This window comes from Vicia villosa, linkage group LG4 (assembly GCF_029867415.1).
Source record: "Vicia villosa cultivar HV-30 ecotype Madison, WI linkage group LG4, Vvil1.0, whole genome shotgun sequence".
Taxonomy (NCBI): domain Eukaryota; kingdom Viridiplantae; phylum Streptophyta; class Magnoliopsida; order Fabales; family Fabaceae; genus Vicia; species Vicia villosa.
The window spans coordinates 4800567-4812886 of NC_081183.1; the positions used below are offsets into that span (position 1 = coordinate 4800567).

The 12320-nt window shown below is 39.1% G+C and overlaps 1 protein-coding gene across 1 annotated transcript; it reads right to left on the minus strand.

The window, feature by feature from the left end:
• Nucleotides 1-2289: 2289 nt before the first annotated feature.
• LOC131595114 (uncharacterized) lies at nt 2290-5205 on the minus strand. Its single transcript, XM_058867386.1, has 3 exons — nt 4060-5205; nt 3372-3942; nt 2290-2882 (listed from the first exon to the last, which is right to left on the minus strand). The coding sequence occupies exons 1-3, from the start codon at nt 5203-5205 to the stop codon at nt 2290-2292; spliced, it is 2310 nt and encodes a 769-aa protein (XP_058723369.1).
• Between the last annotated feature and the right edge of the window lie 7115 nt (nt 5206-12320).

The window sequence follows — 12320 nt, forward strand, 5'->3', positions numbered from 1 at the left end:
GAGAAGGTTGAATACAGAAGCAGCATGCACAACACACTCATTTTTCTTCATTGAGATACCTGATGAATACGGTGCAAAGGACATATATCTCGTGTTCAAGGACTTTGGGGAGATAGATGAGGTTATTATACCACCAAAGAAAGATAGAAGATGGAAGAGGTTTGGTTTTGTATAATTCCTTGACGTCGATGAAAAGGTGTTGGCGTGAAAACTCGACAATATCATCATTGATTTGAGGAAAATACATGCTAATATTCCAAAGTTTAATAGAGACACAAGGTGCGAGGATGTTGGAGACAGAAATAAAAGGCCTTTGAAGGAGCAGGCAGGAAGACTCAACCAACGAGGGGGTGGAAACTTCGTGCAGAGGGACAATCAAAGGGAGGGTGGAAACCTTATGCAGTGGGGAGGTAGACTGAGGATGAACAATACTTATGCTTAGGTGGTAAAAAATAACAATATGGGGAATAATACGGTGGATAACCTAATACATGCTAATACATGCTAATACATGCTAAGAATAATACGGTGAAGCTGTATTCCGCCATAGCCTCACTAGACTCCAAATCAGTATCAGAAACCACCCTTCTACTCGTAAGCTCAAATGGTCCTTAAAACTCTTCCACCATAATGATTCTGAACGTAGAACCATTACTTTGAGCATTTAGAGCCTCATTAATAACTGAAACACAGATGTTCTTATTCTAAGCAACTGAAACCACCGTGAAGATGGTGAAAAACTCCATTGATGGAGTGTGTAAAAGTAGAAGAAGAAAAGCTTGAGCTAAGCTAAGAGACGAAGAAAAAAAGATTGTAGATTATTCAATATGATACAAGTTAGTTACATTATGGCTTATATAGGTAGTTATAAACCTAACTGAAAGTATCATGTAACTGACAATTGTACATCACTCTTCCCGTCAGCTTTATGCTTTGTCACCCCCCACAAGCTTGAGGTTGATATATATTGATCAAACCAAGCTTGGAAACACATTCATGGAAAGGACGTGGTCCCAAAGCCTTAGTGAATATATCAGCAGCTTGATCCTTTGAGGAAACAGGAAGCAATCGCATAACTCTAGCTTGAAGTTTCTCACGAACTAGATGGCAATCTATATCAAGATGCTTAGTGCGTTCATGAAATACGGGATTAGCTGAAATGTGAATAGCGCTTTGACTGTCGCAGTAGAGAACTGGTAATCGCGATGGGTGTTGTTTGAGATCATGCAGCAAAAAACACAACCACTGAAGTTCCCTAGTAGCAGAAGCTAGGGCACGGTACTCAGCCTCAGCTGAGGAACAACTAACCGTGAGTTGTTTCTTTGCTTTCCAAGACACCAAGGAGTGACCAATAAAAAAACAATAACCAGAAACGGAACGTCTAGTATCAAGACAACCACCCCAGTCAGCATCACTAAAACCAGAGAGCTGTAAGTCTGAAGTCTGAGAGAGAAGAATGTCATGAGCAGGTGATTGCTTGAGGTAGCGGAGTACACGTAAAGCAGCCTTGTAATGGGACTCAGTAGGGGCACTCATGTATTGGCTCAGTTGTTGAGTAGCAAAGGCAATGTCCGGTCTTGTGGTAGTAAGGTACAAGAGTCTACCCACGAGACGCCTATAGGCAGTGATGTCAGAGAATATAGACCCATCGTCTTGATGCAAACGAGTAGAAGCATCTAAAGGGGTAGTGACAGGCTTACAACCAGTGAGGCCATCATCCTTTAGAAGTTCCAAACAATATTTGCGTTGGCATAATGTAATTCCTTTGGAAGATCTAGCCACCTCAAGACCCAAGAAGTACTTTAATTCTCCAAGATCTTTGATATGAAATGTGCTATCCAAAGCCCTTTTTAAATCATTAAAGATGGTGAGAGAAGTGCCAGCTAGAATAATATCGTCCACATATACTAAAATGGCAGTGAACGAAGAAGTATCAGACTTAGTGAACAAGGTATGATCTGCATGAGCATGGGTGAAACCTTGTTCCTGAAGAAAAGTTGTTTTCTTCTCAAACCATTGACGACTCGCTTGCTTCAAGCCGTAAAGAGATTTATTTAATTTACAAACTTGCCCAGGATGAGAGGAATGAACACCTTGAGGCAACTTCATGTAAACTGCTTCATGTAAATCACCATGTAAAAACGCATTGTTCACGTCTAATTGATGAAGATACCAACCATGTATAGCTGCAAGAGCCAAAAGAACACGAATGGTAGACATCTTTGCCACTAGAGAGAATGTCTCGAAGTAATCCAGCCCTTCAGTCTGATTGAAACCTTGCGCCACGAGTCAGGCTTTGAACCTCTCTATGGAGCCATCAGCATGTCTCTTTATCTTGTACACCCATTTGCTTCCAATAGGAGAAGCATTAGATGGCAAGGCAACCAAATCCCATGTCTGATTATGCTCCAAAACATTCAATTCTAACTTCATGGCCTGAACCCATCTAGGATCTTTAGTAGCAGCTTGATAGCTTGTAGGTTCAGTTTCAGAGGAAAGTGCCATAATATATGCATGATGAGAATGAGACAAATTATCATATGCAAGATATTTATCAATGGGATATTGACTATGAGAAGAGATAGAAGTACATATATAGTCCTTCAAATGTGCAGGTGGTCCAGCAATTCTACTAGACTTTCTAGTAGCATCAGCCACTGGTGAGTCAGAAGGATTAGGATCATGAGGATCAGGAACATCATTAGAAATAGAAGGATGATCAACAAGCATATTATCAGAATCAGTATTAGACACTTGATCATCATGCTCAATTAAAGTGGTATGCTCATCATTTTCAGAATATATAGGAACAATAGATGGAGAGTTATGAGTAGAAGAAGAAGGAGGATCTAAAGGAGTATGTAAAATAGGCACAGAGGATTCTGAAAAAGAATGATCAAGATATATAGAAGTAGGAATATGTGCTTTTGACTCACTATGGAAAGGAAATTCCATGTCAAAGAACTTGACATTTCTTGAAATGACAATTTCATGAGAAATAACATCCAAAAGGACAAAGCCCTTCATACCTTACTTATATCCCAAGAAAGCACATTTTCGTGCTCTTGAATCAAATTTGTGCCTGTTGTTAGGCAAGGTAGATCCATAACTCAGGCATCCAAAGACTCTAAGGGAACTCAAGTCAGGTACAGATCCATATAGTACCTCATAGGATGACCTGTTCTTCAAAATCTTTGTAGGGATCCTGTTCATCAAAAACACAGCATGTAAAACTGCGTATGACCAATATTTCTTAGGCAGTTTGGATTGAAACATTAAGGCTCTACTGATGTTCAAAATGTGCTGATGTCTTCTTTATACTCTTCCATTTTGTTGTGGTGTATAGACACAACTTTTCTGGTGAATGATACCTTTTGAGGCATAGTAAGTAGGCATAAGTAGTCCAGTTCCATTGTCACTCCTAACTACTCTCACCTTCTTATCAAGCTGAGTTTCAACCATGGCTATGAACTCTTGAATTCTTTGACATACTTCAGACTTGGATTTTAACATAACTACCCATACCTGTCTACTATGATCATCAAGTATGGTTAGAAAGTATCTAAAGCCATGAACAGACATGGTACCAAATGGTCCCCATACATATAGATGGATTAAGTCAAACACATGCTGAGCATTATTATTACTGATTGGAAAAGGCATACATTTTTGTCTGGATTGTTGACATACATCACAAGCTGTATGAACACTCCTAGGTATGAAACTATACAATTTATTCATACATTCCATTCTATCAAAGGAAAGATGCCCTAGCCTTAAATGCCATAAGAAGGCAGGAGCTATAACAGCAGAATTACTCTTAGTAAACACACTTGACACAAATCCAGCATCATTCTTTCTATGAGCTTTATGAGCAGCTTCCAAGTAGTATAATCCATCTAGGACTTTAGTTGAACCAATCCTTCTCAAATCCTTCTTTGCCTGTATCACACACTAATCAGATTCAAAACTCAAAATGCAATGTTGTTCCTTACATAGTTTTGAAACTGATACTAAGTTGACTTCAAACTGAGGCAAATATAACACATTTTTAATGACCAGTTCATTAGCTAACTGCACACTACCACATATGGATGAAGCTATATAGTTACCATTTGGTAGATTTACCATCACAGGACTCATTCTTTCATATTCAATAAAGGAATCTAAAGAGTGACTTATGTGATGAGTAGCTCCTGTATCTAATATCCAACTGACACTATTCTTTGCATTAAAACTAGCAGTGAAAGACTCATAATTACCTCCCTTGGTTAGATTCACAGATCCTGTGCTTTTCTCTAGCAAAGTCATCAAATTCTGATACTGCTCCTTTGTAAGTGTCATGCTCCCTCCATTATCACTTGTTGAAGCTGCAACAGATTTTGAATCTGAGTCTTCAACATCAACTTGATTAGCATATGATGAAGATGCACTTCCTCTTCCAAAACTTGGTGGATAACCATGTTTCTTGTAACAATTATCAATAACATGCCCTGTCTTACCAGCGTAAGTACATACTTTCACATTCCCTCTACCTCTCCCTGCAGAGGGATTTCCATTGCCTCGACCTCTTCCAAATTGTTTTGAACTTTCAACAACATTCACCATCCCAGGAGCTTCCTCTATTGCACTATTGTTAGAGAAATTCAGACCACATATCTTCCTTTCTTGTTGCATTACCATAGAAAACACTCTATTGATTTGTGGCAATGGATCCATCAACAAGACTTGAGATACCACACAATGGAATTCTTCATTCAGCCCTATCAAGAACGGAAGAATCCTATCCTCAGCCCTAAAGCTTCTACTATTTCGCATTGCTTGACATGCACACGCAACACGACATGTACAACTCGGCATAGGTCGATACTGATCCAGTTCCTCCCATAAACTTCTCAATTCAGTGAAATAATCAGAAATCTTCTTGTTACCTTGTTTCAGATTTGTTATTTCTTGTTGTAGTTGTGCTACACGAATTCGATCTCCTCTCATGAAGCGATCTTTGAGATCATTCCACATATCTACTGCATTATCGATGAACACCACACTCTGAGAAATAGATGGTGTTATTGAATTGATAATCCATGTATGAACTAAATTGTTGCATCTTTGCCAAGCTACATAGTTCAGATCATCTTTTCCAGGAACTTCTATAGAACCATCAAAAAATCTGAACTTGTTCTTCATGGCAAGAGCACGTCTCATCTTCATCGACCAAGCATGGTAATTATCACTGGATAGCGCCGGAGTTACACACACAGTTGATGGATTTTCTGAAGGATGCACATAATATGGATCAAGATGATCCTGATTTTGATTGTTGTTGTTCCTCGTCGTCGATCAAGAATCAAAAGAAATTGATAAACGAAGAAAATAAAAGAAGAGCAAGGTCACAGTGATTGCTTCAAGAAAGCACACTGATCATCATGAACAAGAAAAGAAAGATTATGAATCGCAGCGAATGCAGAGCAGGATCAACCTCCTCTGATACCATATAAGCAACTGAAACCACCGTGAAGATGGTGAAAAACTCCATTGATGGAGTGTGTAAAAGCAGAAGAAGAAAAGCTTGAGCTAAGCTAAGAGACGAAGAAAAAAAGATTGTAGATTATTCAATATGATACAAGTTAGTTACATTATGGCTTATATAGGTAGTTATAAACCTAACTAAAACCTAACTGAAAGTATCATGTAACTGACAATTGTACATCACTCTGCCACATCAGCTTTATGCTTTGTCACTTATCTTGATCCTTGCCGTGTCCATACTAACATTCGTGAAGGTGTTAACATCATAGTTAGCATAAAAACCTAATGTTGCTGAGATAAACTCAGAAACTAGAGCTCCGAGCATAACAAGGAATTCCATAACACCTTAGCCATATTAGGCTCTTAGGGTCAACATCATTAGTTTGCCGCAATCTTACTTTCTTGAACCATTTCCCCCACCAAATATTACGCTCCGCAATCAAGTTTGTAACCTCTCCATCAACCAGATCTTCGAAAAGGCAATAGTTTGCACCTAAATGCGTTAGAGAACAGACCCTCATTGTGGAAAATATCTTTCATGTTGTACGTTGTCCCCGAATTCTTCACTATCTCTACACGAGCTTTCTTAAATCTACGCACGTCTTCTTCCTCTACTAAGAAGTTCAACCAACAAGATGTATTTCCACCACCTTTCACTTCCTGAGAACGTGGTCCCAAGTTCTGCATAACTTCTGCAAAAATTCTCCAATCTTTCTTCTCAAAGACACTTCATCCATGATTATGAGCCACCTGCCTTGTATGCCTTGCATAATCCATGAACCACCCCCTCTACCCTCCTCTTCATTCTTCTATACGAGACTAAGATTCCATTGAAACCTAGGAATATTAGCAAAAATCTTTCTTCTGTCGAAAAGGAAATTGATAGCGGGCCCAACACTAACAGGCCCAAGCGCTGCACACACAAGCCTTTTTGGGTGAAGGATTATATTCCTAAGTGAATTCTAGTATTGCTTTATTAAAGATACTTTTATTATTATTATTTCCCTAAATTGGGCCTAGCCCATTAGCTGATCCAGCAACTTAATGGTGTATTTAAACTCCTCTTAGTTTTCTAAAGGAGGCAGAAAAATCTATTCAATAAATTTTATTCTTGTTTTATGTTTTCCCCTAATGTTTAACCCTAGTATAGAGAATAGCTGCTAAACCCTAATTATCATTGGTGCTTTCATCTTGAATCCATGGCCCCTCCCAAAGCCAACCAACCCTTTCACCATGAAATTGTTGACCAAGCTGTCCAAACAGCACAACTCCACCTAAATAATGCAATGCAAGACAACCAATAGCAATTGGATGAAAGATTCCTACAAGTTCATTCAGATCTGGATGCTACCCAACAGAATCTGGGAAAAATCAACACAAGGTTGGACAATAACGAACGTCTAGCAGATTCCTGTTACGAGAACCTCATGTCTGCGCTGAACAAGGTTCTTAAGCAGAAGGAACAGCAAGGCAGTTCCGCTACTGTTCACGAAACTACTGTTCCGGGCGCTACTTTCCTTGGCTCCGGCGTTACTGTTCACGCAGGCCCTTCACACTCAGGTATCTCACAACACTCCCGTACATCTACTTTACCACCTTTTCCCCTTTACTCAACCACTTTTAACCCTAACCAGACTTTCTACCCACCCTTTTCCCAACAGATCCCATACACAACTTTTTCCCCAGCCCCACAAATACCCTCTTTTCGCACCCCGAAGTTGGAATTAGCCATGTTTGATGGAACTAATCCCCTTGAATGGTTGTTTCAAGCGGATCAATTTTTTAATATTTATCAACTTCCCGCGGAGACAAGATTATCTATGATGTCATTTTACATGAAGGGCGATGCTCTACGTTGGTTTAAATGGTTACATCATAATCAATTACTAACAGATTGGCCTTCCTTTACCCGCGCACTTGAATTACGTTTTGGGCCTTCCGCCTATGAAAACCATCAAGCGGAACTATTTAAACTCAAACAGACTGGTTCTATTGTTGATTATCAAGCATCTTTTGAAAAGTTGGGCAACCAAGTTATTGGCTTATCTCATGAGGCTATTTTGAACTGCTTCATTTCTGGCCTAATTCCAGAAATCCAGAATGAACTTGCAATCCACAAACCAGTTTCAATTTCGCAAGCAATCGGGTTAGCAAAATTGATTGAATCAAAAATTCACGACACCAAACCAAAAACCTATAAAACCTACCCTAACCATTTTAACCGTTGTTTTTCATCAACAAACCCAGCAGCCCAGCCCACTCCCATTCCTAAACCAGCCCTCAATCATCAAACCTCTAAACTACCCATTTGGCGCCTCTCTAACGCCCAACTCCAAGAACGTCGAGCACAAGGCTTGTGCTTCAATTGCAACGAAAAGTTTATTACCGGACACAAATGTTCAGCGGGAAAATTTCTCCTACTACTAATAGATGATGAAGAACCAATCTCGAATTTAACCATCGAACCTACGGATGTTGAGGCAGTAATTGCACCCACCGAGGATACATACTTCCAACTCTCATCCCAAGCAATTAGTGGGCAATTTTCTCCCAAGACTCTCAAGTTTAAAGGCCTTATTAATGGGCTTGGTGTCACAATTCTGATTGACACTGGCAGTACTCATAACATACTCCAGCCTAGGATTGCTCAACATCTTAAAATTCCTACAAAGCCCATTCCAAATTTTTCTGTCATGGTGGGTAACGGTTCAAAACTCATTTGCTCTGGTTTATGTCCCCAAGTTTCTATCACGTTACAAAATAACCTTTTTTTTATATCCTTCCACCTCATTCCCATAGAGGGGGCAGATGTTGTGCTCGGCATGGAATGGTTACGTACCTTAGGACCACTCATGGCTGACTTTTCCATTCCTAAGATCTCTTTTACCCATAACAGCAATGAAATTACAATTACTGGCGACACAAATTCCCTTCCATCTCCCTCAACCTACAATGATTTTTGCCACCTTCTCCACACTGATTCCATTGCCTCCATTCACCTATTGTTATACCAGCCTTCACCAGATAATGACAGAACTCAGCCACCCCAACAAACCCTACCCTTGACTCTGTTTCCAAAAACCTTCCAACCCCAATTTCAAAAGTGTTACAAACCTATGCTGCCATCTTCAACCACCCAAAAGGCCTACCACCTTCAAGAGACCATGACCACCAAATTCCCCTCCTACCCAATACAGCCCCATTAATGTGAAACCATACCGCTACCCTCATTCACAAAAGGATGCCATGACTACAATCATACATGATATGCTACAGGAAGGCATAATTAAACCCAGCACTAGCCCTTACTCTTCCCCCGTGTTATTGGTGAGAAAAAAGATGGTTCTTGGCGTTTTTGTGTTGACTATAGAGCCCTAAATGCAGTGACTGTCCGCGACCGTTTTCCCATCCCAACCATAGATGAGCTATGTGATGAACTGGGTTCAGTATCTATTTTCTCTAAGATCGACTTACGATCTGGTTACCACCAAATCAGGGTTAAACCGGAGGACACACACAAAACAGCTTTTCGTACCTTTGATGGACATTATGAGTTCTTAGTGATGCCCTTTGGTCTCACTAACGCTCCTAGTTCATTTCAGTCTTCCATGAACGACTTACTACGCCCTTACCTACGTCGGTTTGTGTTAATGCTCTGTTCTGTATTATTGTCTTATTGGCATCCATGCTTGGCTAAAACATAATAGCAGATGAATGTAATGTATTGTACTCTTGCAAATATTAAAAAGAACAAAACAGGTACTGAAACAAGATGTTACAAGGAATGTCATGACATTAACCATGACATCGCGCCTGCAGAACTGAGGAAGGAAGATTCAGTTTTGGTTTTAAAAGATACAGAATATTACATGTGGATATTATGTAGTCCTATGTGGCGCAGTCTTAAAAGTCAAAGAATCAAGTCAGAATATTGAAGATTCAAATCTAAGATTGAAGTTTCAATAGTTACTAATTTAGGAGATAAATTAGGTAACTTATGATTAAAAGACCTTGTTTGTAGCAGAAGAAATCTGCTGAGTTGTAACAGCAAGGAGTGCTGCGATTTTAAGCCCAAGTCCAACTAGGATCAGGTTATATATAGGAATCTTTGTAGCCTTGTAAACCTAACGATCATAATGTAGCCATTAGGGTTTGTTGTGTAAGTGAACCACCCAGGCTGTGGGATGGTCACTAATTTGTGCCTCGAAGCCTGTAGGTAAGAGGTTTATTTTATTCACTCAGAAGCTGTGAAGCAATGAGTGAAGATTGTTTTCTTGGAACTACTCAATTATGTATACTTAAATTGTTGGTGATTAAGCTGTCGATGCAGTGGCTGAGTTGTTGAGTGCTAGACATCATTGCTATGATTGGGAGTGGAATGGAGATATTCCATATCTAGTGAGAACCTAGGTAGAGGGGTCATTGGGTAGTGATTAAGTGAGGAGTTGTAAACTGGGAGTTTAGCTCTGAATTGATACTGCTAATAGTGGACTTCATCCCTGGCCTGGTAGCCCCCAGAGTAGGTTAGTTAGAACCGAACTGGGTAAACAATTCTCTGTGTTATTTATGTTTCTGCATTGTTTATTTGTAAGTTCAGTTTGGATGTCATAACATCGTGCATGACATCAGTGTGTGATTTAGTGACTGCGCTAACACAGAATCTCTGCAAAGCAGATTTGTTTATGGTAACTGAACTGATATGTGATCCCAACACTTCCAGACTTATGGATGTTAGAAATAATAAAAATTGGGGGATCTGTATGTACTGCCTCAGCTAAGCTGATGACAGAAAAGATGTCGTGACATTGTGTATGACATTCTGAGTCTGTCTTACCAGAATTTCAATTGGTATCAGAGCTGGCATCCTGTCTGTTTCTGGATGAGATCTGTCATACCCCAATTTTTGACCTAAGATACCACCTCATATCATTGCATATGCATCATTTGCATCTCTAACAAATTGCATAGCTTGTGTTTGTTACTTGTGACTCGGCAGGGTTTAATCAGGAAATCACTCATCAGTACAAGTACCAATCAATTAGGGTTTTGTTCTCCCTCCATTTCAAATGAATCATCTTCATCAACAATCAACATTTGGTCCTCAAAGATTCATTTCAACAAGCTCAGAGGCTCTGAATCAACCAGATTAGGGTTTTGACTGAAGATAGTATACTCCTGACTTTTGCTCAGGGTTTGACTTAATGACTTGGGACATGACCTCAAGACCCCAAGTGCATCATTTTGACCTAATCCATTGGCTCATAACATCTCCTACACTAGGAATGATCAACAGTGAAATTTCAAATCATCAGATTAGGGTTTTGAACTATCAGGGACTGAAATCAGGGATCACATTTGGGAAGCCCTAAAAATCCCCAGGAAGTCAATCAAAGATTTCAATCATCTGCAAATAATCCCTATGGCAATATCCCATGGAAATTGCATCTCAATTCAAGGTCCACAGTCATCAATTTCATTAGGTCGACAATTAGGGTTTTTGACCTAAGTCACTGGACAACTGACTTTTTAATCAGGACATGGTGCCACAACTCAAACCATGGCTCAATATCCTCTAATACTTCAATGTGATTCATTCATACCATTCATTTGGTGAGGATAGCCTGTTTCATTTGAAATCTCCAGAAACGCGATTCGTCTGAAAAAGTCAACTGTACAAGATCACCATTGACTTTTGGGGAATTTTGGTCAACCATGACTTTTGAAGTTTTAAATCATCAATATATGATATGAGAAGTCATTTGATCAAGAAAAATCAAGAAAATCAATCAAGAATCAAAAAGTCAAAAGTTTGACTTTCCATACTTAGAAAAATTTCTAAGTGTTTTCCATGGTTTTTTCCAAACTTTGGAAGGGAATAACTCAAAATTTCACCTACAAACTGAAAAAAACTTCCAACATGAAAGTTGTAGATTTTGATCCAATAAACAACTTTGACACATATAATTTTTTTTTCCATAAGATCAACCATTTAAGAGATATGGAGCTTCAAAGTTGGTACTTTTTGAAAACTTCACTTAAAACCTCATTTTCTTCAAAGTTCATGGATCTTTTTCACCCACTTCCTTAAAGGTCTTGAAGAAACTTTCAACTAGGGTTTTGAAGTGTGTAATATGAGCTTTCCAAAATGTCCAAGAGCATGAAAAAATATGAAGTGTAGCTATGGTTTTGAATTTTGACATTAGTGAACTTTTTCACTTGAGTTTTCACCATTTTTCACTAAGTTTCAAGACTACATGACCTATGGTTCAAGCAATGATGCATAGAAGCAATAATTGAGAGATATTTTCTGATATGAGATCAGAATGGAAGAGGATAAGAAGCTTGGGATTTAACCATGGTTTAGTAACTTTTTGTAAGTTTAAGAGTGCGCCTAAGAGGGGGGGGTGAATTAGGACTTTGAAAATTTATCCGGTTTTTAGAATACTTGTACTTATTTTTCTGGTTAAGTGTTTGAAGGTTTTTGAATGGTTCTTTTCTTTCCTTGATAATAGTGATGAAAGCGGTAAATTGCGGAAAAGTAAAGAACACAATGATGTATACTGGTTCCCCTCACAATCCGAGAGTACTCCAGTCCCCTTTCAAACACGAAAGAGATTTTACTATTGTTAGATCTTTGTACAAGCCTATACTAAGACTCCTCCTACAATCTTCTAACAAAACCACCAAGAACAATCCTCTTGGATTTCAATAAGTCCTTAAGAGAACACCCTCCCTAAGGATACCTCTTGTTTCCAAAACTATGGACAACAAGGTTACAACTACCAAGAACA